This window comes from Denticeps clupeoides, chromosome 3, assembly GCF_900700375.1.
Source record: "Denticeps clupeoides chromosome 3, fDenClu1.1, whole genome shotgun sequence".
NCBI lineage: Eukaryota > Metazoa > Chordata > Actinopteri > Clupeiformes > Denticipitidae > Denticeps > Denticeps clupeoides.
Window position 1 is genome coordinate 33,140,126 of NC_041709.1, and position 25,270 is coordinate 33,165,395.

The 25,270-nt window shown below is 44.3% G+C and overlaps 3 protein-coding genes and 1 long non-coding RNA gene across 5 annotated transcripts; 1 reads left to right on the top strand and 3 right to left on the bottom strand.

Annotated features, from left to right (window-relative positions):
* The first annotated feature begins 670 nt into the window (after positions 1-670).
* On the top strand, positions 671-10,423 carry LOC114785634 (NACHT, LRR and PYD domains-containing protein 12-like). Its single transcript, XM_028972071.1, has 6 exons — positions 671-1,144; positions 2,263-4,024; positions 4,107-4,280; positions 8,844-8,993; positions 9,243-9,289; positions 9,635-10,423. Exons 1-6 carry the CDS (start codon positions 853-855, stop codon positions 10,150-10,152), a joined length of 2,943 nt encoding a protein of 980 aa, XP_028827904.1. The 5' UTR covers positions 671-852; the 3' UTR covers positions 10,153-10,423.
* LOC114785940 (uncharacterized) lies at positions 894-5,412 on the bottom strand. Its single transcript, XR_003749142.1, has 3 exons — positions 5,356-5,412; positions 4,128-4,315; positions 894-936 (listed from the first exon to the last, which is right to left on the bottom strand). It is a non-coding gene; the product is annotated as an uncharacterized LOC114785940 (long non-coding RNA).
* A 2,485-nt stretch (positions 10,424-12,908) lies between the features above and the next one.
* On the bottom strand, positions 12,909-13,814 carry LOC114785453 (proteinase-activated receptor 3-like). Its single transcript, XM_028971731.1, has one exon. The coding sequence runs from the start codon at positions 13,812-13,814 to the stop codon at positions 12,909-12,911; it is 906 nt and encodes a 301-aa protein (XP_028827564.1).
* A 5,371-nt stretch (positions 13,815-19,185) lies between these two features.
* Positions 19,186-24,593, bottom strand: LOC114785821 (proteinase-activated receptor 3-like). 2 transcript variants are annotated; one of them, XM_028972447.1, is made up of 2 exons: positions 24,487-24,593; positions 19,186-20,141 (listed from the first exon to the last, which is right to left on the bottom strand). In XM_028972447.1, the coding sequence occupies exon 2, from the start codon at positions 20,115-20,117 to the stop codon at positions 19,203-19,205; it is 915 nt and encodes a 304-aa protein (XP_028828280.1). In that variant the 5' UTR covers positions 20,118-20,141; positions 24,487-24,593; the 3' UTR covers positions 19,186-19,202. The 2 variants fall into 2 exon arrangements, with proteins under 2 accessions (XP_028828280.1, XP_028828281.1); XM_028972448.1 differs by having other exon boundaries at positions 19,186-20,144; positions 24,487-24,588.
* Positions 24,594-25,270: the final 677 nt, after the last annotated feature.

Genomic DNA, 25,270 nt, shown 5'->3' on the forward strand with positions numbered 1-25,270 from the left:
AAATGCTGATTTTCCTGTACAGAAAGATGACTTCAGCCATGGCAGTGATGGCCTAGTGGGAAAGGAAAAACGAACATGTAACAGGAAGGTTGCCGGTTCGAGTCCTGAACTGCCAAGGTGCCACTGAGCAAAGCACCGTCCCCACACACTGCTCCCCGGGCGCCTGTCATCGATGCCCACTGCTCACCAGGGGTGATGGTTAAAAGCAGAGGACACGTGTCACCATGTGCTGCTGTGTTTCACAATCACTTTCACTTTCACTTTTACGTTGTTTCGAATGGGTCATAATGTTATGACCTAATTCACATAATGCTTCAATTTTAATCTCAAAATTATAATCTCGAAATTAGTATCTTTTTTATCAGTGACCCTAAAACGCCGAAGTAAGCAATTGACTTGGTAACTCTGTTTTAGGATAAGCGTTACAGACGCGGTTGCCAGGTTTGAGTTTTCTAATCGTGACCTAACGACTAAAACTAAAACATATTATGTCCCGTAAAATGGACACGTACATAAATAAAAACACGATCATCGTTTGTATGTGTATTATCGCGAAGGCTGCTCATTGTGATCACGCATGTTGTAAATTTGGCATGGAAATGCCAACACTGGCAACACACTTCAGGCGGGAAACGGAAGCGGAGAAGGCGAACGTTCAGCGACGAGAAGAACCAAGCAGGTAGTCCAGTCGTACCATCCTGCGAGTTAAACTCGACAAAACCCAGGCACTCAAGGGGAGTGCATCACAAGGGTAAAGTAATTACTCACCTCAAACCCCATGTGAGGCGTCTGGACTTTATATTTCTGCTGCTGTTAGGCCATTAGTTACGTCTTGTAACACTGATTTCGGCCATGGCTGCAGAATCGAGCAGCCGGGAACATTCAACAGACCTGGATCGTATCTTGGAGGTCCTTGACGATCTGAATAAAAAAGATCTGAAACGATTTGCGTTATTTCTGAGTCACAGACCAGAACTTGCAATTCCCAAAGGTAACCTGGAAAGTATGGATCCATCAGATATTGCAGAACAGATTATTGAGAGATATTCTGACCAAGCACTGAAGGTCACAAAAGATATTTTGAGGAAAATGGGCCTCAATAACAAGCTACAGAAGTTGCAAAAAGAAGCTACCCCATGCAGAGGTAAGGAAACCAGTACATTTCTATTCATTCTATCATCTCTGAGTGTGACTTTGATGCTTCATCTCACCCAGATTATGGTTTTGCACTTTTTTCCGGGGTTTAGCCAGTCTGCAGCTGCTTCAGGGCGCCACCACTCCGCTGCCCACTTTAATAAATGAAATGCATAATGATTAGGGATGCACCGATACTGTTATCTTTAAAAGTCCCCAGAGCATGTTTGAGCGGTGTTTAAGGGGTTAATCACAGGCGCCGAGTGCCCTATTTCAACTATTTCAAACTGAATGAAGACGAAAAAATCTAAGGCGGACTGCAAAAAAGAACACAGGCAAATATCGAGTACATTGCATTGAGTGACCAGCCCCCCTCGGAGGTAGAAAATGTGGGATTCCTGTGTCTCCTGCATGTTCTGGAGCCCAGATATGATGTCCCAAGCCGCCGCTACATGACTGACACGGAGCTTCCTAAACTACACGACTCCTCTGCCTTTAGTTTCACCGCAGATATTCGGACTGGCAGTGTTAGCCCCGTGTCGCTAATTAGCCTAACCTCCCAGTGGATAGACGAGAGTTTCACGCAACATGCTTTTCATTTTAAATAAATGTTCTTAATTCCAAATTAAATTATACAACTATAATTTAATGTTAAATTATACAACTAAAGCTGTTACCTGTGAATTTAAATCATGTTTTTAATAAGAACTCTGTATTGCTATCGGTGAGTACTGAAATTCAAATATTCATACTCGTACTCGTTCTCCAAAAAAAGTGGTATCGGTGCATCCCTAATAATGATCATTTTGCTAGAAAACGTTTATATTAGTCCGAAAAAATGGCACTAATCCTACGGAATTGTAGTTTGCAAGGTTACTGATTCCGTTTTGGTTTGTTTTATATGTTTGAGGAGCTAGTGAGACATGCTAGTTATTTATGTATGACTAAATATATTTATTTATCGCACACTACTAGTTTTGACTGTAATAGTATTAAATAAGCTTCATTAAAAAATGTATTCTGTACTTTTGTGTAACCATCTCTCTTACATTAATTTAGTAGTCAGTATTGGAAATTATATAACTAGATGACATTTTGAAATTAATTGACGTTTTTTGTTTCAAATAGATAATTTACTACAAACTGTGATCAGTACTCACAAAGACCACATGAAAAAGAAGTTTAATGCCATATACGAAGGCAGTGGACAACGTAAAACATCACTGAGTAACATTTACACAAAACTCTACATCACAGAAGTAAGTTGTGATGCTCTGGATAGTGAGCATGAGATCGCTCAGATGGACACAGGCTCCAGAAGCCCAAAATGTGAAATGGCAGAAATTGACTGCAATGACATATTCGGTGGCAATAATATCAGAACTGTTCTGACCAGAGGAGTAGCCGGCATCGGAAAATCTGTTTCTGTGCATAAGTTCATTCATGACTGGGCAGAAGAAACAGCTAACCAGGACGTGAAGTTTGTGTTCGTTCTTCCATTGCGGGAACTTAATTCAATTTCAGACCACCTCACCCTTCACTCACTCCTCAGCGACTACTTCCCTGCGGTTCGAGAATTCAAAGATTTTTACGTCAACAACAAAACCGTCTTTATCTTCGACGGTCTGGATGAAAGCAGAATTCGTCTGGACTTCCAAAAGTGTTCAGTGTGTGATGAGAACACGGCACAACCGATTGGTGTGCTGATAACAAGTCTGATTAAAGGAGACCTTTTGCCCAATGCTCGTATCTGGATTACATCACGGCCAGCAGCCATTGGTCCGAAGCTCATGACATATATTGTCCGGGTGACTGAAATCCAAGGCTTCAATGACCAACAGAGACAAGAATTCTTCAAAATCAGCCTCGGAGATCAGAAGATGGCCGACCAAATCATCTCAAACATCAAAGGCTCAAGATTGCTCTACATCATGTGTCAGATACCGCTGTTCTGCTGGATTTTGGCCACCGTGATGAGAAAAATGCTGGATCAGGAAATCCCCAAGACACTGACTAGTATGTACTCGTATTTCCTGCTGATTCAGACAGCTATCAAGCAGCAGAAGTATGAAGAGGAGAGTGAAATGCAGACGGACGCACAGCATGATCTGATGTCCAACAGGGAATGGATTCTGAAACTGTCGAAGCTGGCTTTTGTCCATTTGGAGAAGGGCAATCTCAATTTTGACCAAAAACACCTGACAGAATGTGGAATCGATATGAAGGCCTTGCATCAGTATGGTTTGTTTACCGAGGTCATTAAGGAGAATGTAGTCTTTCTGAAGAAAGTGACATATTCTTTTGTGCACTTGAGCATTCAGGAGTTTCTTGCCGCTTTCTACGTGTTTCACTCGTATGTAAGCAAGGACCGTGCAGCACTGAGATCGATCCTTGCTGTTAAGACCAAATCTCTACCTGAACCTCCATCCCTCGATGGCCTACTGAAGGCACTGATTAACAAGGCCTTGGACAGCAAAAATGGCCACCTGGACCTCTTAGTCTGTTTCCTTCATGGCTTTTTACTGGAGTCAAATCAGAAGGTTTTGGAGGGCCTACTGCCACGCACCCAGAGTGACCCGGAGACTATGAGGAAGATTATCCGAAACCTTAAAGTGATGCAAAGGAGGAACATCTCCCCTGAGAGGTGCATTAATCTGTTTCGCTGTCTTAGTGAGATAAATGACTCGTCCGTTCACGTAGAAATCCGAGAGTTCCTTGATTCAGAGCGGAGCTCAGCCAAATACCTGTCCCTCGCACATTGTTCAGGACTGGTCTACATGCTTCAGCTGTCTGAAAATGTGCAGGAAGAGTTTGACCTGAGGAAATACAACACCTCAGACGAGGGTCGTAAGAGGCTGGTCCCAGCTGTGATGTGCTGCAGGAAGGCCATGTACGTACGTTTGTGAATATCCAGGTGTCTACCTTCTACATCTGCTTTTCACATTTATATGACTGTTGCCATGTTCTCGTAGACTTTCTGGGTGCAAACTCACCGAGGTTTCCTGTGAAGCGGTGGCCTCGGCTCTGCGATCCCCCAGCTCGCACCTGCGAGAGCTCGACCTCAGTGACAACGACATTCAAGATGCTGGAGTGGCGATAATCAGTTCTGCGCTGTGCAGTCCAAACTGTAGACTGGAGATACTGAGGTTCGCTTTGATATTCTCTTTGGGAATATTAGCTTCTGTAAAACTGTGGAGAATAGAATAAAACTCTCTCTACAGACAAAAGCACTGTATTAAAACCACTTCCACTTGATGTTACCTGGCAGAAAGAGGCATGGCAAAATAGAGGTTAAAAGGATGAACAGGTTGAATAATTTATTAACCCCAGTAGATTACTATTGCAGTTACATGTGAATATTGTATGTAAAAAAAGGTAGAAAAGATAGATAGAGAGAAAAGCCAGGAGAAAAATAGGTAAATAGAAAAAACTCAGGGTTTGATGGGAAGAGTCCCCGCAGTCCAGAGACCTCAAGAGAAATTCCTTTTATACATTTGACACCCCGGAATTTGCCACAGACCAATCAGAATTTGTTGTTTCTGTTCTGTCACGCCCTTCGGTGTCTCCCGTCTGGGGCAGACCAAGAGAGCAAATGGCTGGCTCTTTGCACCTTTTGCTCAGGGGAAGGCTGCTAAATGCTGTAATGCCATTTTGACAAAGCTATGGAGAACAAAGAGGTTATGGGCCTCTCCACAAGACAAAAGCTGCAGAAGTATGTGGTCCTGCAGATTGTCCCATCTTACACTTCTGGTCCGTTTCTGATCTTTAGGCATCCGTTTGAAACGTAATAAAGACACCCGAGGCTCTCCAGCCATTAATTTACACATTGTTTACAGACCTGTTAATTAAAACTACGAGTTCAGCAGAAAAATCCAGATATTTTACTGTTTAATTTCACATTAGTAAAATCCCTTAAAGGATCTATCAAGTCAGCAGAAAAATACTGTTATTTTGATAGAACATGCTGGGAACAGGGTTTTATTATAAAATTAACAATAAACAAATAAACAATGGCACGGTGGCCGAAAACAATTTAACTTAAGAAAAGAACTTAAACGAACCCGCAGGTGTGTGGCGATTGCCAGAACTCAAAACACAAAACACATTCACTAACGGAAGTCAAGTTCATGACCGAGTTCACCAAAATGCCGGAGATTCCGAAGGGGCGGAAAACTCCGGCTTTTATGCATTGTCAGGATTGGCCACCGGTGATGAGCCCACCTGCATTCAATCCTGACAAAGCCCCCCCTCCAAGGGCTACGTCTGCAGAGCCTCAGCAGTACCATCAGTGGAGGCAGCGGGGCCCTGCTGTATCCTCCCCTTGGAGGCCCCGGTGCCTCGGGCCCGGCGTGGTCAGGCGTGGCGACCCTGGTCCCTTGGGCTGGCTCCCCGGCGTGGTCCGGCATGGCGGCCTGGGTCCCTCGGGCTGGCTCCCCGGCATGGTCAGGCGTGGCGGCCCCGGTCTCTCGGGCTGGCTCCCGGAGCCTCCGGTGACTGTTCCAGGCATCCCAGGCTGATACCTTCTCGGCACGTGCAGCCCTTCTCACTGCACGCCCCTGGTGCCAATGGGGGAGCATTGCCAGACCATATGGCTAGCCCCTTCTGCGTCCGTTGGGACAAGCATACCCTCTAAGTCCAGCACCCCCCCGACTGGACTTAGGGGTACCTTGGGGCTCGTCCACCTCGTCTTGGACCAGTGCAGTCAGGTAAGGGGTTGGCTCCGCGGCTGGTTCGCCATCTGGTGGACAAAAAGAGGGGAAGTGGGGGCGACATACAGACACAAATGCCACGCACACACACACAGACAGAGACAGACTGAAGAGAGGGTCGTCTGGCTCCCTCTCTGGGCACTCCAGAACCTCCTCAGGGGGCACAGCCAGGATCTCGGGAGGCGCGACCTTCTCGTTGCCCGCCACTGCTGGGTCTTCTTGCCCTGGATCCTGACTGGTGCTGGATGTGGTGGAGGGGCAGAGTTCAATCCCTGGCTCAGGCTCTGGCCGATCAAACTCCACCCTCAGTCTCTGCAGGAAGTCCCGAAAACTCCTGTCAGTCTCTCCTTGCTGCCAGAGGGCTGCACTCCAGCCCCATGCTGACCCAGGCAGACACGCGAGGATGGTGGTGATCTCAACTGTGTCTGCTGCCCCACTGAAGGGTCCCAGGACCATTGGGCTGTCCCGCACAGGGCTGGACACGTCGATGGAGATGGTGGTGGGTGTGTGGCGTGGAGGGGGGTGAACGTCTTCTCCAGCAGGCGTGGGTCATTCCGCTGGGGAACCTCTGGGCAGAGGGAAGGCGGGTCGGCCGCCCAAAGAAAATCCACGTCATCGCCGCTTTCGTCATCCCTGTCCTCCCACCGGTGACTCCGAGGGTCGTCCACCCTGTGGACATCCTGGACCCATGGCGCGATCAGCTCCCATGGGCAGTACTCTGGTCATTCGGGCTGGAGCTTGCCCATCTCCTCGCTGGAGGAACGCTGCTGTGGTCGTCTCTCACACCCCTGGAAGTGACGTGGGTCCCCACGGACCTTGCGACAATTCGGGACGGGCATGATGGGCGGAGCCCAACTCGCGTCTCCTGTGCTCTCGTCGTCATCGTTCGTGTTGTCCCAGTCCACAGGGAACCTTGCCAGCAGAGCGCGGAGTTCCTGGCTCGACATGGCGAAGATCGTGGGGGTTGCATCCTCTGCGCTCGCTGCCCACGTCACTTCCTCGCTGCTGTCGATGCCATTGTCTTCGCTCCGCCCCCTCACCCGCCGACGTTGTCGCTTCCGGGTTACGCGGATTCTCCCCGGGGTGAGCCATATCTCATCAGGGAGAAACAACTCCACTAGAATGGCCGGCGTGTCTCTCGCCCGGCGCCCACGCTAGTTGTGTCCTTCGCGGTGTTTCTTCTCTGCTTCTTACTTTCAGACCTCTGCATGCTGGGAACCCGTTCCCAGCATGCCACACCTCTGCGCTTCCCCTCCCTCGTCAGTCCGTAGTCGTGACAGAATGCCGGAGATCTACCCAAAAGAGGCGCTTTTGGGTAGATCTCCGGCATTCTGTCACGACTACGGACTGACGAGGGAGGGGAAGCGCAGAGGTGTGGCATGCTGGGAACGGGTTTTTTTATTATAAAACAAACAATAAACAAATAAACAGTGGCGCGGTGGCCGAAAACAATTTAACTTAAGAAAAGAACATAAACAAACCCGCAGGCGTGTGACGATCGGCAGAACTCAAAACATAAACACATTCACTAACGGAAGTCAAGTTCATAACCAAGTTCACAATGCCGGAGATTCCGAAGGGGCGGAAATCTCCGGCTTTTATGCATTGTTAGGATTGGCCACCGGTAATGAGCCCAGCTGCAGTCAATCCTGAGAAACAGCCTATTAAGTATTAATGAAAAATGCCTTAATAAATGTTTTTTTTAAATATGTAAATGGAAATGATCACATTCGTTATTCTTTAATGTGAAATCTACAATATGGCTACAATATGGTTAATTTATGACTGAAAGTGCACTTGTTTAGTGTCTCAGTTTTTTTTTAATTCAGTTTATATAAAAATGAACTTTGTTAACATAGTCTGACTATGTCCATAGTCTTCATGGCTAGAAAGAAGTGTTTGTCCAACATATAATAGGGTGGTAGTAGCCTATTTGGTGACACACTCGCCTATGAACCAGAAGACCCAGGTTCAAACCCCACTTACTACCATTGTGTCCCTGAGCAAGACACTTAACCCTGAGTGTCTCCAGGGGGGCCTGTCCCTGTAACTACTGATTGTAAGTCGCTCTGGATAAGGGCATCTGACAAATGCTGTAAATGTATACATTATCACTATGAATAACGAAAGTGTATCAGTGCCATTTTCATTTTTGCATGCAAAAAGGAAAAGACACCGTACACACCATATCAGTCATATTGCTCCTTTCCTCTCTAAATGTAGGGTAGGCTCCAATAGTGGTGAATAGAGACCAGATAGAGACCAGGGCGCAACAAACAGGAGAGACATGATTGGAGTCCGACAGATGTTATGACAAGGAGTAACTTCAAGTAACAGGATGAATACCACACTGCTCCTCCTGAGGCAGTGGTGGCCTAGTAGTTAAGGAAGCGGCCCATAATCAGAAGGTTGCCTGTTCGCATCCTGATCCGCCGAGGTGCCACTGAGCAAAGCACCGTCCCCACACACTGCTCCCCTGTAATGGCTGCCCACTGCTAACCAAGGGTGATGGTTAAAAGCAGAGGACACATTTCACTGTGTGCACCGTGTGCTGTGCTGCAGTGTTTCACAATGACAATCACTTCACTTTCACTGAATCCAAGATTAGACTATGCAACGGATCCTCTTCTCCAGGACCCCCGAGTAGACAACAACAACATTTATTTCTTATATATCCCATAATCACATACAGTATGTCTCAATGGGATTTGACAGGCCCTACAGTTGACACCCCCGACACTTGACCCTTGACCCTGCGCACAATGAAAAACTCTAGAAGAGAGAAAAAAAAGGAGTGATACACAGAGGGACGCCCTTCCAGGGTAGAGGGTAGAGATGTCCACGTGATGTTGCAGAGACGTTTCAGCAGAGAGACCCACACAGAAACCCAGGGCGGAAAAAAAATTCTAGAAATAGAAAATTGGTGGTGTTATTTATGATCATTCCTATTCGGAATTTGAATAAACAGCAGATTTCCATTTTTGTGCTCCCTGTGTGCAGGCTTGCATTCTGCGGCATCACCGAGGAAGGCTGTCGCCATTTGTCCCGTGAACCGAAAGTCCTCCAAAAACTGAAGGAGCTGGATCTGAGTAAAAACTTCCTCCAAGAGACTGGAGTTCAGCTGCTCAGAGGTGCCCGGTGCAGACTCATGTGGGTAGTTCATTTTATGGACTGACGATTGATTTGTTTGAATTGATGCTTCTTTCCATATTTAAGCTCATGTTTCATAATTAATGTCATTAGTAACCATACCAAAGAAATGTGGAAATTAATGTTAAATTTTTTAAGTTGTAATTTTTTTTTCTCTAACCGAAGATTTCTGCCAACAATAAAGGTAAACATTTACCTAAAAAATCTACTGTAAGATCACTTAAAATCGAATTCATGTCTTCAATTTAGTGTGGACGATGATGCAGAATGCTGGATGAAGTCTGGATTGCGGAAATGTAAGTCCTGTAATCTTTATATGCTGGCCAAAATACTGGCAGTGTTAACCACACTTAACCACAGTAAAATTTCAGTAACATTTTCTTTTTGGTCGTCTGTTTTTTTTATTTTATATATATATATATATATATGTGTGTGTGTGTGTGTGTGTGTGTGCGCTTTTTTTCTCTCATGAAGTTAAGTTCCATGCAGTTTAAAAAGTAAAACCGCAGCTTCTGACATGGATAAAGGGACGAAAGCTATATCTGAATTAGCCCAGATTTTTTGTGAATGCTGATTTGCAGTGTAAATGGAAGTGATTTCAGCGTTTTCCTTTCACTTTTATCCCCTCCTCTGCACCGCAGATGCATGCACTCTGACGTTGAACCAATGCACTGCACATCCAAAGCTCTCCTGCTCCGAAAGGAAAGTGACGTGGAGCAGTGCGGAGCAGAGCTACCCACACCACCCGAAGCGCTTCCGCCATTGTGTGCAGGTGCTTTGCAAGGAGAGACTGACTAGTCGCCACTACTGGGAAGTGGACTGGACGGGAAGTGCCACGATCGGCGTGGCGTATGAGGCAATCTGCGGGGAAGACTGCAAGCTTGGATCTAACACCGCGTCCTGGAGCCTCGACTGCTTTACCAAGAGTTACGCTGCCAACCACGACAGCAAAAGCACAATAGTGAGCGCCAGCGTGCGGTCCAAGTCTGGCAAAGTTGGAGTGTTTCTGAGCCATGGGGAAGGCACGCTGACGTTCTACAGCGTTTCCTCCGGCACACTGACCCACCTGCACACTTTCCGCACGCGCTTTACTCAGCCTCTTTATGCAGGGTTTGGGGTCTCAACGTCGGTGACCATTTCCCAGATAAAGAGAAGATAAAGGAAGATTACGTTGGGCTCATTATCAGGGCTGTTCAAACTTTCATTTTTTCATCAAGGGCTACATATAGAAAAATAAATGAATGGCTGAGCCACCCATTATAGGCGACAGACATTTGCTCACATGCTAGGTCTTAATTACGAGGGGTAAATGACACTTGCAACAATCAGATCCAACCAGTATAATTCATTTATTAACTTGCATTATTCACTTGTTGGTTTTCTTTCGAATTACCAAACCCTTTTTGTTGAGGGACATCTATCTGTTTTTTTTTTTTAGAGTTGTCTGTTTTTCTCAAGGTGATGAAACATTGGTCACGTCATTGGCTTCCTACATGCCTGATTGCACTTGTGGATCTTTCTGGCATTTATAAAAAAAAATAAGTCATATTTTACACCACAATTTTAGAAACTCGTTTCGTCAGTGGTGAACTGTTTCGTAGATTCAACCCATCGTGTCGCCCCCCAACTCTGCCTGTTCGCGCACACTGAGGTTATTTTATTATCGTCTTTCTTTTCTTTTGCTTGTTTTGTGCTGATGTTGCCTTGATCAGGGCAATAGCACCACAATATGGTTGAGAACAATCTGTATGTGTCTGTCTGTGGTTTTTGGATGCTTCTTTTACTTTATAAGGTGGAAAGTTTTCTCATTTGGTCACTGCATGCACAAGGTGATAGTAGCCATGGAGGTAACACACTCGCCTGTGAACCAGAAGACCCAGGTTCAATTCCCACTTACTGCCATTGTGCCCCTGAGCTAGACACTTAACCATAAATTGCTCTGGGGGGGGGACTGTCCCTGTAACTACTGATTGTAAGTCGCTTTGGATAAGGGCGTCTGATAAATGTTGTAAATGTAAATGCATGTGCTACATCACCTCAATATAGGATGTCTGTTTTGGGTTATGAGTATTTTTATGAAACTTTAACTTTGTGTAATTTTCCCTAGGTGTTGGTGTCTTTTCTTTGGCTATTGTAACTTTAACTATAATTTGGGCCTGTCAGTTTGGCAGAGGCCTCGCCGAGACTTACGATCCAACATATCTGACCTGACTTGTCAATGCAGTTAAGGGGGGGTTGTAAAAACCCAGAAAACCTGGAAAAAAAAACGAAACAAAAAAACATGTCTTGTCTTCAAGGCCGCCACACTAAGACCTGAAACAAAGGAGACATCTCTGCAAAATATGACATATTGGTTGCTTCGTGCAGATGTTGCCTTGATAAGGGCAATAGCACCACCATGAGTGGAATCTAAGAGGTACAATATGGTTGAGAACAACCTGTATGTGTGTGTTGAATATATATTTCAATTAACGTGAATAACAATGAGATGTGTGTTGGCACAATGACACAAATTCAGTGATCGTTTTATGAGACGTGTTTGGTTTTAAAACCAATGTAAAGATTTCTAATGGATTTTGATAATGCATCAATATTCTGAAATTGTTTTTCATCCAGGTTTTTTTTTTCAGGTCTATAATACTGAATGGATGTCTGTGGTTTTTGAATGCTTTTTTTTTACAAGGTGAAAAGTTTCCTCATTTGGTCACTGCATGTGCTACATCGCCTCAATATAGGATGTCTGTTTTGGGTTATGAGTATTTTTATGAAACTTTAACTTTGTGTAATGTTCCCTAGGTGTTGGTGTCATTTCTTTGGCTATAATTTGGGCCTGTCAGTATGACAGACCATTTATTCTTGTCTTTCGACATGCTTTTGGCTCCTTGCAGGTAACCGTTGAACCTAGCAACCCGGAGGCCATAGGCCTCGCCGAGACCTATGATCCAACACACTGGACTTGTCGGTGATGTCAACGGGTTGGAAAAACACGGAAAACCAGGATAAATCAAATAAAAAACATGTCTTGTCTTCAAGCCTGCCACACTAAGACCTTGAAATGCATGAGAAGAGAAATCTATACAAAATAATTACAATTTGGTGTGAGCATTCTTTGCCTTGAAAACATCTATTGCTCTATGCACAGTACCACAGATATTCTGAGCCTGTAGGCTGTCTCAGAAGCTCCTGTCTCTTCATATAATCCCACACAGAGTCATATCATCACTTTCAAACATCCTTGTTCTTCTTTACAATCTATGTTTAGACTAGTTGTCCTGCTACAGAATACATTTGGGACCAGTTATGGGCCTTCCTGGTGGTGTACATGATGGAAAAACTATCTACCTGTATTTCTCAACATTGTTTGTTCCCTTAGTGTGAAGTTTCCAATAAAATATTTGGTTTACACTTTGTGTAAAGTGTCCATTTATTTTTTGGCATGGAAGTAGGCCACCGTAACAGTGAAAAAGTGACCCTCATGGGACAAGAAGAAGATTAGTGAAATAAAAATGAAAATATAAAATAAAAAAAATCAGTTTTAATACAGGCTTTTATAATAATAGGCTTTTGTGTTTTATTTGTGTTTCATTTGTTTATTGCATATATAAAAATATATAAACTCGATCTATGTTTTATTTGGTAAGATAAGGTAATTTCCTATTTTAAACTATTATGAGATTATTAATTTCTACACACATTAATATGAAGTTAAACACAAGAGTCAAACATGTAGTTTTAAAAGGGTTAACTGTCGTGTTTAATTTGATCAAGCTTGTTTTACAGCTGAGTAAATGAAAATGTTCATTTTAAATATACAAAAATAAATTCAAAGTTAAGGTTATGGCCTAAGTGTATATTATTATAATTGTATATTATTATATATACACTAGTATATTCAGTTTCCAGTGAATATATTTCCTACCTCCCACAGCAGTTGGACTTTGTGGAGGACATGAAGGGCAGCTTTCTGGCATGGTAGAGGAAGAAGAGGGGTTGAAGGGCACTTCTGAGGACGAATATGGCAGTGCATGCAGGGAACACACAGGGGTAAATATTAATATTGTCAGAATTAATCATAACCATGTTAAAAACATATAAGATTACATCAGGGAGGAAGCTGACAGTGATGATCATGAAGATGATAAGCACAGTGATGAAGGCTCTCTTCTTCACAGGGTGCATGCTGTCGCGGGCCACGGGGCCAGAGTCCATCAGGGCTTTGAGCAGCGACAGGTTGCAGAAGATGATGAGGAGGAAGCAACCAATGAAAACTGTGAATGAGATGTAATACTTCACATTTTCACTGTCATCTATTACTACAAATAAAGAGTAGGACAGAGCACAGGACCATATCACCACGGTGGTGAGGATCCTTAGCTTGTTGTCACGGAGACGCATGAAGGTGGTCGGGTGCAGGACCGCTACGTAACGGTCCAAACAGATACAGGCCAGGAGAGGCGGCACGCCCAACTCATTCAGGTAGTAAACAAAATCTAAGATGGAAGTTGAGTCACTGACAGTCTCAGTATCATACATTATTGCATCAATTGGGAGACACAAGCAGTTCATTGCATCCATGAAGGCTAGGCTGCCAGTATAGAGGTCAGAGGTCGACCACTCCACCCGGGCCCACAGCAGGATCCACAACACCCTCAGGTTGGCTGGGAATCCCAGAAGACAAGATAATATTTCTATGGACTGCATGGAGTAGCGCTTATCATTAGAATAATCGCAGCCGTCTAATGAGGAGTTATCAGCACCGGGAAGGGCTGGGATAGAGTTGCCATCGATGATGGAGACGTTTTTTGGGGGGAAATCAGCCATCGTGGTGCAGAGAAAATGTAGATCCTGCTGGGATAAAAAATACGGGTCAAATAGGCAAACTGACACTGAGCAGTCTACTAGGCAATATTATTCTCCCTAAAATGGCTTTTAGGTAAGCGATGCAAGTCTGTAGTTGCTTATCCTTTAGGCAGGTGTGAGAAATTTATGGGGCTTATAGGGAACAACAGACTACACACGCTGGTGGAATGGTAGTTGTTGCTGGAGATTTCAATCAAAATGCACTGGATCTTATTCACTCAAATAATTCTTGCCCCGCCCAGTACATGCTGGGACAATCGGACCACGTGGCTGTCATGTTATTCCAGCATACAGACCAATCGTCAGAGGCGCAAAATTGGTTCTGAAGCAGGTGAGAACCTGGCCAGCAGGAGCCATCTCTGCTCCTTTTGAGTGCACTGACAGCCCTATGTTCAGGGAGGCTGCAACCAACGGTGACAACACCATCAACCTCAGAGGAGCAAAGCGTGAAGCGAAAATCCACAGTCACTTCCAGGACAGCGGAGACACAGGGTGCATGTGGCAGGGCCTGCAGGCCGTCTACAAACTACAGGACTAAAACCTCTGTCCCATCCCTACCGGATGGCAACTTCCCATTAATCAGGTGCTGGGTCGAACCGTGGCGGAAAACTCTTCGCAGTGTTAACTCATGAGAGGCTGCTGGACCAGACATCGTCCCCGGAAGATGCCCAGAGGATGTGCAAACCAGCTGGCAGATGTTCTCATCAATATCTTCAACATCTCATTGAGCACCGCCGTCGTTCCAACGTGTCTCAAGGCCACCACCATCGTGTCCGTGCCAAAAAAAGGCTTCGGTGTCGTCCTGTTTCACTCACACCCATCATGATGTAGTGCTTCGAGAGGCTGGACCCTCCACCCTGGACCCGCTGCAATCGTCTGAACCGCTCCACTGACCTGCATCTGACCTTCACTCAGCTGGACAATAAGGACACATACGCACAAATGCTGTTCTTAGACTTTAGTTCATCATTCAACACCATTTAACCTCAGCACCTGGTCGAGAAGCTGAGCCTCCCTCTGCAACTGGATCTTGGACTTCCTGACTGAGAGACCTGGATGGATTATGCTCATGGATTAGTTTGGATTGACGACAAACTGGGTCTGAACCATCACGTTGCTGCGATCTCCAGATCCTGCAGGTTCACTCTCTACAACATTGGCAAGATTCGGCCTTTTCTCTCGCAACAGGCAGCCCGCCTCATCTTAAATAAGCCGAAACACACACACGTCTCTTCTCACCTCTCTCCACTGGCTCCCAGTAGCTGCTCGCATTGAGTTTAAATCCTTGATGCTCCTCTACAGGGCTATAAATGGAAGTGCACCCTCCTATACAAACACACTACTAGCCACCTGCACGCCCTCTCAGATCTGCAAACGAAACGAGACTGAATATTCCCTCTTCACGGGGTCTCCAATCCCAATCGACTCTGTTCTCCTTCGTTGTCCCTGGCTGGTGGAACAACTTGCCCTCCTCCACTCGACTAGCTGATACTCAACATCTATAGAAATCGAATGAGAATTGCTGGTATCTTCCTCTTGTAAGTCACTTTGGATAAAGTAAAGTAAAGTAAAGACCCCAGTCTGTCCGGATCGGGAACAGCATCTGCAGCACCTCCACACTGAGCACTGGAGCTCCGCAGGGCTGTTTTCTCAGTCCAGTGCTGTTCACCCTGCTGACCCACGCTCCTTGGTCTTGGCCATGGTGCAGAGTTTGAAATCTGGATAAATTGACTGCATCTGGGTAAATTGACAATTTTTTTTATACAGGTGACAAGTGTCAGCTCTTTACCTGTTAAAATGCAACTGGGAGCCAGAAAGCTTGCTGATTGATATGGGATTGAATACTTATTTTATTCATGAAAATGCAAATTAATTCATAATTTAAAAAAAGTGCTTTATTGCTTTATTGTTATAGGGAATCGGCAGGGTTCAAATTCATTTTCTTGCTTGCCTATACAAAACCCATCATTCATGTTTTTAGACAATGTTCTGTTCCCGTCCCTGTTCCTCATTCCTGGGCTTTGCTTCTGGGCACATGCCAAACACTTTCATCCAAATTTCCCAACACCATGTGACTGGTCCTGGTTTTCAGGTCCTGGTTTTCAGCTCGTTCTGGTATATCGTTGCTGTTAATGAATGTTCTGAAACTCCCTGGACTTCCTTTTCCTTTCCTTGTCAGAGGCTACTCAGTGTTTCTGTCGGCAGCAGCAAGTGTTCTGACTGAATCTGACTCTGTACAGGTGCATCACAAGGACAAACAGTCTCAAGAATAAACACTTACACATGCACTGACTTCACAGTCCTAAGCCCAAACTCCCGGACTTCCTTCCTTCGGTTCTCCAGCCGTGCAAAATTAAGAATAATATTTATTTTGCCTTGAAATTCTGGGCAATATCTGTATACTGTACAATACCATTATTCATACTGTCCAACATCGTTGTACTGTCCTACTCTGAAAACAATGTGCAATGTGCATCCCACACACATACCCACACATAAACCCTTCTCAGGTATTTATTCTTCCCACATGTATATTGTGCTGTCACTTGTCACTTTGACACCTTATTGTATTTTTCTTGTTCTATTTCAATGTGTCTGCAGTAAAGGAGCTGCTGTTTTAAATCATTGTACATGCGTATAGTGACAATAAAAAACAATTATTTTCTGCTCTATAGTTGAATCTCTTTACAAAAATGTTGTGCGTTGCTCACCTGTGTGCTGGACTTGAGGGTCCTTCTCTAGTCGTCCTGTTAGAAAAGTGCATCTGATCCAAACTCAGAGAGACTTATATACCGACACCACACGCACACCACATACCGTCCATCATTTTATTAAAAACGAGTCTCAGTTCACCTCAGGACAGGTGTGTGTGAGACAGGTTTGCGTGAGTTCCACATTCTCTCTTACACACATGCAAAACAGAACATCCATGAATTTGTAACTGTCACGTCCCCATCTAGGGTAGAGAGGTGACTGACACTCAGCAACAATGATGATATACAGAAGCAGGACAAGCTGAAGGACATGAAAGAAAGGACCAGTCACTCTTGTCTGTAAAATTAGGTTAAAGGTTCCTTAATGTTTGTTGCTTTTTTTGTACATTTACATTTACAGCATTTATCAGACGCCCTTATCCAGAGCGCCTTACAATCAGTAGTTAGAGGGACAGTCCCCCTGGAGACACCTGTAGCCCTGGAGGTGGTAGTAGCCTAGTGGGTAACACTAGGACCCAGGTTCAAATCCCGCTTACTACCATCATGTCCCTGAGCAAGACACTTAACCCTAAGCTGCTCCAGGGGGGGACTGTCCCTGTAACTACTGATTGTACGTTGCTCTGGATAAGGGCGTCTGATAAATGCCATAAATGTAAATGCAAATGTAGTCCCCACACACTCAGGGTTAAGTGTCTTGTTCAAGAGACACAATGGTATTAAGTGGGATTTGAACCTGGGTCTTCTGGTCCATAGGCAAGCGTGTTACCCACTAGGACACTAACACCCCATTTTGTAGAATTCTTGAGTGCATTTGACCTTTTAACATCAGTTCATGGATGATCCGTTTGACCCATATACATTTCATGTCTATTAACAGCAGTAACAGCAGGAAATACGCAGTGATGATTTGACTTGTGTTGATGTGCAGTTGTTCTTGGAAAAGGAAAAAACTCATTTTCAAAAATAATCGGTGTTAGAGTTCAAAAACAAAGCAATTAACAATTAAAATGTAACTTTAACTTAGCCTCATTCCACTCCTCATTGCATGAAAATGAAAATGTGAAGGTAAGAAAGACGTTTTCCACCGATGCACAATTTTGCCATTCGTCATCTAGGATTTAAATATGGAAAACCAGTGTTTTGTCTGCACGGGCTGCTTTATGTGCTACAGACTCTTCAACATGCAAAGTGACGACAGACAGGGCAACATGGTGGCCTAGTGGGTAAGGAAGCGGGCTCGTAACCACAGGTTTGAGGGCTCAAATCCCAAACTGACAAGGTTCCACTGAGGTCCTCTTGAGCAAAGCACCGTCCCCACACACTGCTCCCCAGGTGCCTGTCATGGATGCCCACTGCTCACTTAGGGTGATGGGTTAAACGCAGAGGACAAATTTCACTGTGTGCACCGTGTGCTGTGTATCACATGTGACAATCACTTCACTTTAACTGACTAGGTTCCACTGAGGTCCTCTTGATCAAAGTACCGTCCCCACACACTACTCAGCCTTGCATGGCTGCACCAAGGGTGATGGTTAAATGTGGAGTATACATTTTGTTGTGTAACCATGTGCTGTGCTGGACAGTTTCACACTGACAATAACCGATCACCTTCACGGTATGCGTATCTTGCCAAGTCTTAGATGCTAAGGCACTTTCGCATTTTAATCACTGGTCATGCGACTGCCTGGCAACATTTCCTCTTCTACAAACACTGTGCAAACTCACTGTACTGCCATTTCATCATTACTTTATCATGTTACTACTACGCGGTGAGTAAAGCAGCACTGGATCCAGCACAAAATATACTCTGTTGTGTTGTGATTGGGTGGCACAGGACGGTAAATCTTGGGTAGATGTTAAAACAGACATTTACTTAAGACATGCAACACGGTACAGGAAGCGAAGGATCTGCAACTCACTTTATGTACTTCCTTGCAGGTTGGGATGCAGGTGTACTCTCTACTGGGTTATTGTCCACGGCCAGTTCGGAGTACTGTCTGCAAAGGCAGTGAGGTGAGTAGCATTCCAGGTCTTCCCATCACTCAGGATTTTTGTTCCATCACGTAGCGTTTTGTGAGCGTGCAAAGGATCTGAGGATCACCTGTGACCTTTGGGAACATGCAGTGGACCCCACAAGTATGTGTGCCATTTCTCGATTGCCCACGCTCACAAGCAAGGGCTTCCATCTCAATTATAGCATATTTTCATTTTGCCACAATCCGTTCCACACCATCCAAGTCCATTTGAGACAATACAGCATGGCTGTAGTCTGAACCAAACATAGAAACAATAGTATGCAGGGTGGAGTCAAAGACAGACAGGCCAGGGCTGACTGATATCATGTCCTTTACCTGGTCAAATCTATCCTATTCTGCAGCAGTCCATTGCAATTTGTGTCCAAACTGACGTAAGCAAGCAATCTCAAACCACAGTGACGTAATTAGGACGGCAGGAAAGAGCGCAAGGTAGAAACATCATGTATATATGGTCCTTGTCAGGCAGAAGACCCTCAGCTGAAACCACGTGACCCAAGAAAGGCAGACTGGACTAGCAAGTGACAACAGAGAGGGCAACATGTTGGCCTAGTGGGTATTACAATGACAATGACTTCACAATCAAAGCTTGTGATTTTTTTTTAACTTCCAGAGCAACAGACAATGTTGGAGTTGGTGGAGGACATGAAGGGCAGCTTTCTGGCACGGTAGAGGAAGAAGAGGGGTTGAAGGGCACTTCTGAGGACAAATAAGGCCATGCATGCAGGTAACACACAGGGGTCAATAATAAAATTGTCAAAATAAATAGTAAACATGTTAAAAATATATAAGATTACATCAGGGAGGAAGCTGACAGTGATGATCATGAAGATGATGAGCACAGTGATGAAGGCTCTCTTCTTCACAGGGTGCATGCTGTCGCGGGCCACGGGGCCAGAGTCCATCAGGGCTTTGAGCAGCGACAGGTTGCAGAAGATGATGAGGAGGAAGCAAACAATGAAAACCGTGAAAGTGATGTAATAATTCACATTTACACTGTCATCTGTTAAGTTAAATATAGCGTAGGACAGAGCACAGGACCATATCACCACGGTGGTGAGGATCCTTAGCTTGTTGTCACGGAGACGCAAAAAGGTGGTCGGGTGCAGGACCGCTACGTAACGGTCCAAACAGATACAGGCAAGGAGAGGTGGCACGCCCAACTCATTCAGGTAGTAAACAAAATAAAAAAAATAAAAATAAAAAATGCCAGTCTCAGAATCATATATTGTTATGGTAATTGTGAGACACAAGCAGTTCATTGCATCCATGAAGGCTAGGCTGACAGTATAGAGGTCAGAGGTCAATCGCTCCACCCGGGCCCACAGAAGGATCCACAACACCCTCAGGTTGGCTGGGAATCCCAGAAAACCAGATAATATTTCTATGGAGATCTTGAAGTATTCCATATCATTACTAAAAGCACAGCTGTCTAATGAGGAGTTATCAGCACCGGGAAGGGCTGGGATAGAGTTGGCATCGATGATGGAGACGGTTTTTGGGGAAAAATCAGCCATCGTGGTGCAGAGAAAATGTAGATCCTGCTGGGATAAAAAATACAGATTAAGCCCGTAGTTAATTATCATTAAGGCATGTGTGACAAATTAAACCTAATTAACCTAAATATGCTTTCAAAATTAAGTGTTAATGTTTTTTTTATGTACAGTAAAGATACAGAAGACAAATGTAAATTTAAGCTAAATTTAATAATTAAAATTTGCCTTGAAAACATCAATTGTTCTATCTTCACATAGTTTTTGAAGGAACAAAAATGTTCCAATCATTTTGGAGGATTGACCACAGGTTTCCTCAGAATCTTCTGTCTCTTCATATAATCCCAGACAGACTATATGATGTTGAGATCAGCGTCGTATCATCACTTTCAAACATCCTTGTTCTTCTATACAATGTATGTTTAGACTAGTTGTCCTGCTACATTTAGGACCAGTTACATGTCTTTCTGATGGTGTTGCATCATTATGATGTTGGTGTCTTAACCAAATCACACGAGAGACAGACGAACAGTCATAACCACGTTCTTGGTCTTTATTCTGTTCTTCTCTTCTTTCTCTTCAAATTCCCTTTTCTTTTCCCTTCCTCATACACCCCCTACAGGCTGGGAAGTTCTCAGTTTCAATGTCTGCAAACACAACAATGAAAAACTATCTACCCGAATTTCTCAACATTGAGGATGCCATTAATCTTGACCTAATCTCCAGCTTAATTTGCTGAAATGTAGCCCCAAACTCTTAAAGGAATCTCCAGCATGCGACACCGTTTCATGATACATTCATTGTTGTTCCACAATCCAGGCCTTTCATGAACAAACTCCTTTTCTTCTATATCCTGATATTTTAAATTTTCACTCATCAGTCCTGGGTACCTGCTGCCATTTCCCTGCACCGATATTCCTTTGTTTTCATAGTTCACACAGACACACACCTGCTACCTGCCAGTGGATCACCAGCTTCCTGACAGACAGGAAGCAGCAAGTGAGGCTGGGGGAGATCACTTCTGGAACACGATCCCTCAGTACTGGTGCCCCTCAAGGATGTGTCCTCTCCCCACTGCTCTTCTCCCTGTACACCAACGACTGCACCTCCATGAAATTCAACTGTAAAACTCCTGAAGTTTGCAGACGACACCACAGTCATTGGGATCATTCAGGATGGTGATGAGTCTGCATACTGACAGGAAGTTGAGCGGCTGGTACTCTGGTGCAGTCAACACAACCTGGAGCTGAACACGCTTAAGACTGTAGAGATGCTCCCCCTCACCATATCAGACAGCCCGGTGTCTATTGTGGAGACCTTCAAGTTCCTGGGCACCACCATTTCCCAGGACCTGAAGTGGGAGACCAACATCTCCTCAATCCTCAAAAAGACCCAGCAGAGGATGTACTTCCTGAGGCAACTGGAGAAGTACAGTCTTCCACAGGAGCTGCTGATCCAGTTCTACACTGCAGTCATTGAGTCTGTCCTGTGATCCTCCATCACCACCTGGTATGGAGCAGCCACTAAACAGGACAGGATCAGACTGCAGAGGACTGTACAGTCAGCAGAAAGGATCACCTGTGCCCCTCTGCCCTCCATCCAGGACCTGTACCTCTCCAGATCCAGGACAAGGGCAGGGAAAATCATCTCAGACCCCTCACACCCTGGTCACAGGCTCTTTGACCTGCTGCCCTTTGGCAGACGTTATAGAAGCCTGCAGACCTTGTAGAAGCCTTGTACTTGAGAGACACCATCTACCGGCATCAAATTCCTTGTATGTGCTTGCACTTACTTGGCCAATAAACATGATTCTGATTCTGACACTTGGCCTTGTTTCCATGTTGGAGTCTGAAACTCCTCCATGAAGACCACTTTAGGCCAGACAAGTAGAAGGGTCTACCTTCTACTTGATGGCACTGCTGGATATGGCACTGCTGGATATATACAGATTTTCAAAGGTAAATGGACTTATATCTTGTTGCTGTGTTCAGTCTGGTTATGATATATGACTTGTGATATATAACAGTCTTCCACAGCCTCACCTTGGTTACAGAATTTGGCTTTTACCCACTGGTGGTGTTGAAATATCAGCTATATATCAGCAAATCCAGATATATCAGCAAATCCATTGATGGAATTATAGTCTTCAAGTCCTCACCACAAGATCCACCCAGAAGCTGTGGATGACTGCAGAGGTGCGTTAACTGCTCAAAGAACAGCAAGAGCCAAACTGTCTTAAGACCTTAGAGGAGCAAAGTCAGCACATGGAAAGAAAATCCGTAGCCACCTCCAGGACAGTTCGGCTGGTTGAAGATGAGGGGGGCTGCCACATTTTGGACCATCTGGAGTGGTTTTATGGTGACTGCAGAGGCTCCAGCCAGAGTTACAATAGTGGAATCTAGAGATGACCATTATACGTAGCCTGTTGAGAAAAGGCCGATCTTGCGACTGTTGTAGACCCAGGTTCAAATCCCAGCAATGTGATGGTTCAAACTCAGTTTGTCGTCAATCCAACCTCCAAGGCTTTTTGCAGACACTGTGGGTGTTAACACTACCGAGCCAATTTGAATTGAGAGGTTTTGCTGAGGGGAGTTGTTGCCCGGGAATATCAGAATCTCAGTTTTGGAAAGGTTCAGAGACAGGCCAAGATTTTGTCGCAATAGTGAAATCTTCTGGTGGGAAAGACAAATAGAGCTGGGGGTCATCAGCTTAAGAATTGATAAGAAAAGCCATGTGATTGGATGATGTGACCAAGTGAGTGAGTGTATATTGAGAATAGAAGGGGGCCAACGACAGAGCCTTGTTGAACCCCTATGGTTACCCTAGAGAGGACAGATGTCTCACCTCCCCATGATATCTTGAAAGACATTGTGGACATTGTGACAAAAAGAAATTTAATGAATAGTAACAAAAGAAACGGCACAAGGTCAAAAACAAGGGAGAACAAAAACAATCCTTAAGGAGTCTATCTGAGATGACATGGACTGACATAAACACAATGGTAAGTGCTTGTGTCCACATTAATGTGGCAGCAATATCTTAGTTTTGCTTCTTGAGTTTTAAGAGTCCATTAAGCCTATTTGGTGTCAGCTGGTATGGATCAGGACTCCATAATCAGGTGTTTGTGCACCTGCTGTGACGGCCACAGGGCGTTACCCTACCATTGAAATAGACTTATATTTTCTTTGTTATGGGGAAAACTTACAAAATCAGCAGGGTTTGATTTTTTTTCTAGACTAAACACTGTTTTTTTTTTTTCACTGGTCAAAAATATTCAAATTGGCAATTCATTTGACAATTGGCAATGCAATATTCAAACAGAGCATGCAATTGTCAATTCAATATTCAATCTGAGCATTTAATTTGATTTTACATTTTGCAATTGGCAATTCAATGTGCAAAGTGCTGATGCAATCCTTTTTTACTTAATTTTTTATAATTAGAAATAGGATAACAAACCACAAATTGTTTTGCAAACTGACAGAGCACTCATCAAGGCGGGTCTTCACTAACAACCTCACTTTTGCTTCATTAATCAGGGTCTCACTAGAATACATTCAACCGAGTTAAACCGAGTGATTTGTTTGTGTAGAGATATATTTTTGCTTAAAATATTCTATACCAATTACTCTCTGGAGGCTTTTTTCATGCTTTTGTTTAAATTTCCCACCACCACGAGACTGATCCTGGTTTTCAGGTCCTTCAGTTTGTTCTGCTTCTATATATCATTGGAGTTGTTGAATATCAGCCAGCTGTCCTGAGTTCAGTTCTGGAACTCCCCGTTTTCCCTGGTCCTTACCCCTCCTGTCACAGGCTTACCCCTCCATGTTTCTGTCGGCAGCAGCAGGTTTTCTGACTGAATCTGACTCTGTACAGGTGCATCACAGCAAGGACAAACCGACTCAAGAACAGCTTTTTTCCCAAAAGCCATAATTACTCATACATGCACTGACTACACAGTCTTAAGGTCGAACCCCTGAACTTCCTTTTACCCTCCAGCCACGCAATATAACTATTCATATTTATTTAGAAATGAAAAACAGTGCAATATCTTTATACAATATCATTATTCTCACTGTCCTACATCCACTACTAACTACACGTTCATTGTAACTGTGAAAACAATGTGCATTAATCTAATGTGCCATAATGTGCAGCCCACACAGATACTCTTCTCAGGTATTTATTCTGCCCATATGTATATTGTGCTGTCGCTTGTCACTTTGACACATTATTGTATTTTGTGTTTTTGTACAACCATATTTTCTACATACATGTCTGTTCTGAAGGAGTAGCTTTTAAACTCATTGTACATGCGTATAGTGACAATAAAAGACAATTATTTTCTGCTCTATAGTTGAATCTCTTTACAAAAATGTTGTGCGTTTCTCACCTGTGTGCTGGACTAGAGGGTCCTTCTCTAATCGTCCTGTTAGAATCATCTGATCCACACTCAGTGAGGCTTATATACCGACACCACACGCACACCACATACTGTCCATCATTTTATTAAAAACGAGTCTCAGCTCACCTCAGGACAGGTGTGTGTGAGGCAGGTTTGCGTGAGTTCCACATTCACTCTTACACACATGCAAAACAGAACATCCATGAATTTGTAACTGTCACGTCCCCATCTAGGGTTGAGAGGTGACTGACACTCAGCAACAATGATGATATACAGAAGCAGGACAAGCTGAAGGACATTAAAACCAGGACCAGTCACTCTTGTCTGTGAAATCAGGTTAAAAGTTTCTTAATGTTTGTTACTTTTTTTTGTACATTTACAGCATTTACAGCCCTTATCCAGAGCGCCTTACAATCAGTAGTTAGAGGGACAGTCCCCCTGGAGACACCTGTTGCCCTGGAGGTGGTAGTAGCCTAGTGGGTAACACACTCGCCTATGAACCAGTGGTATTAAGCAATGACACAATGGTATTAAGTGGGATTTGAACCTGGGTCTTCTGGTCCATAGGCAAGCGTGTTACCCACTAGGATACTAACACCCCTTTTTGTAGGATTCTTGAGTGCATTTGACCTTTTAACATCAGTTCATGGATGATCCGTTTGACCCATATACATTTCATGTCTATTAACAGCAGTAACAGCAGGAAATACGCAGTGATGATTTGACTTGTGTTGATGTGCAGTTGTTCTTGGAAAAGGAAAAGTGTTAGAGT

Excerpts from the sequence above, each read along its gene's own strand:
- LOC114785634 (XM_028972071.1), top strand. The coding sequence starts at position 853 with ATGGCTGCAGAATCGAGCAGCCGGGAACATTCAACAGACCTGGATCGT. Across the intron at positions 4,025-4,106 it reads ATGTGCTGCAGGAAGGCCAT|ACTTTCTGGGTGCAAACTCA; the intron begins GTACGTACGTTT and ends ATGTTCTCGTAG. Across the intron at positions 8,994-9,242 it reads GGTGCCCGGTGCAGACTCAT|TGTGGACGATGATGCAGAAT; the intron begins GTGGGTAGTTCA and ends TCTTCAATTTAG.
- LOC114785453 (XM_028971731.1), bottom strand. The coding sequence starts at position 13,814 with ATGGCTGATTTCCCCCCAAAAAACGTCTCCATCATCGATGGCAACTCT.
- LOC114785821 (XM_028972447.1), bottom strand. The coding sequence starts at position 20,117 with ATGGCTGATTTTTCCCCAAAAACCGTCTCCATCATCGATGCCAACTCT.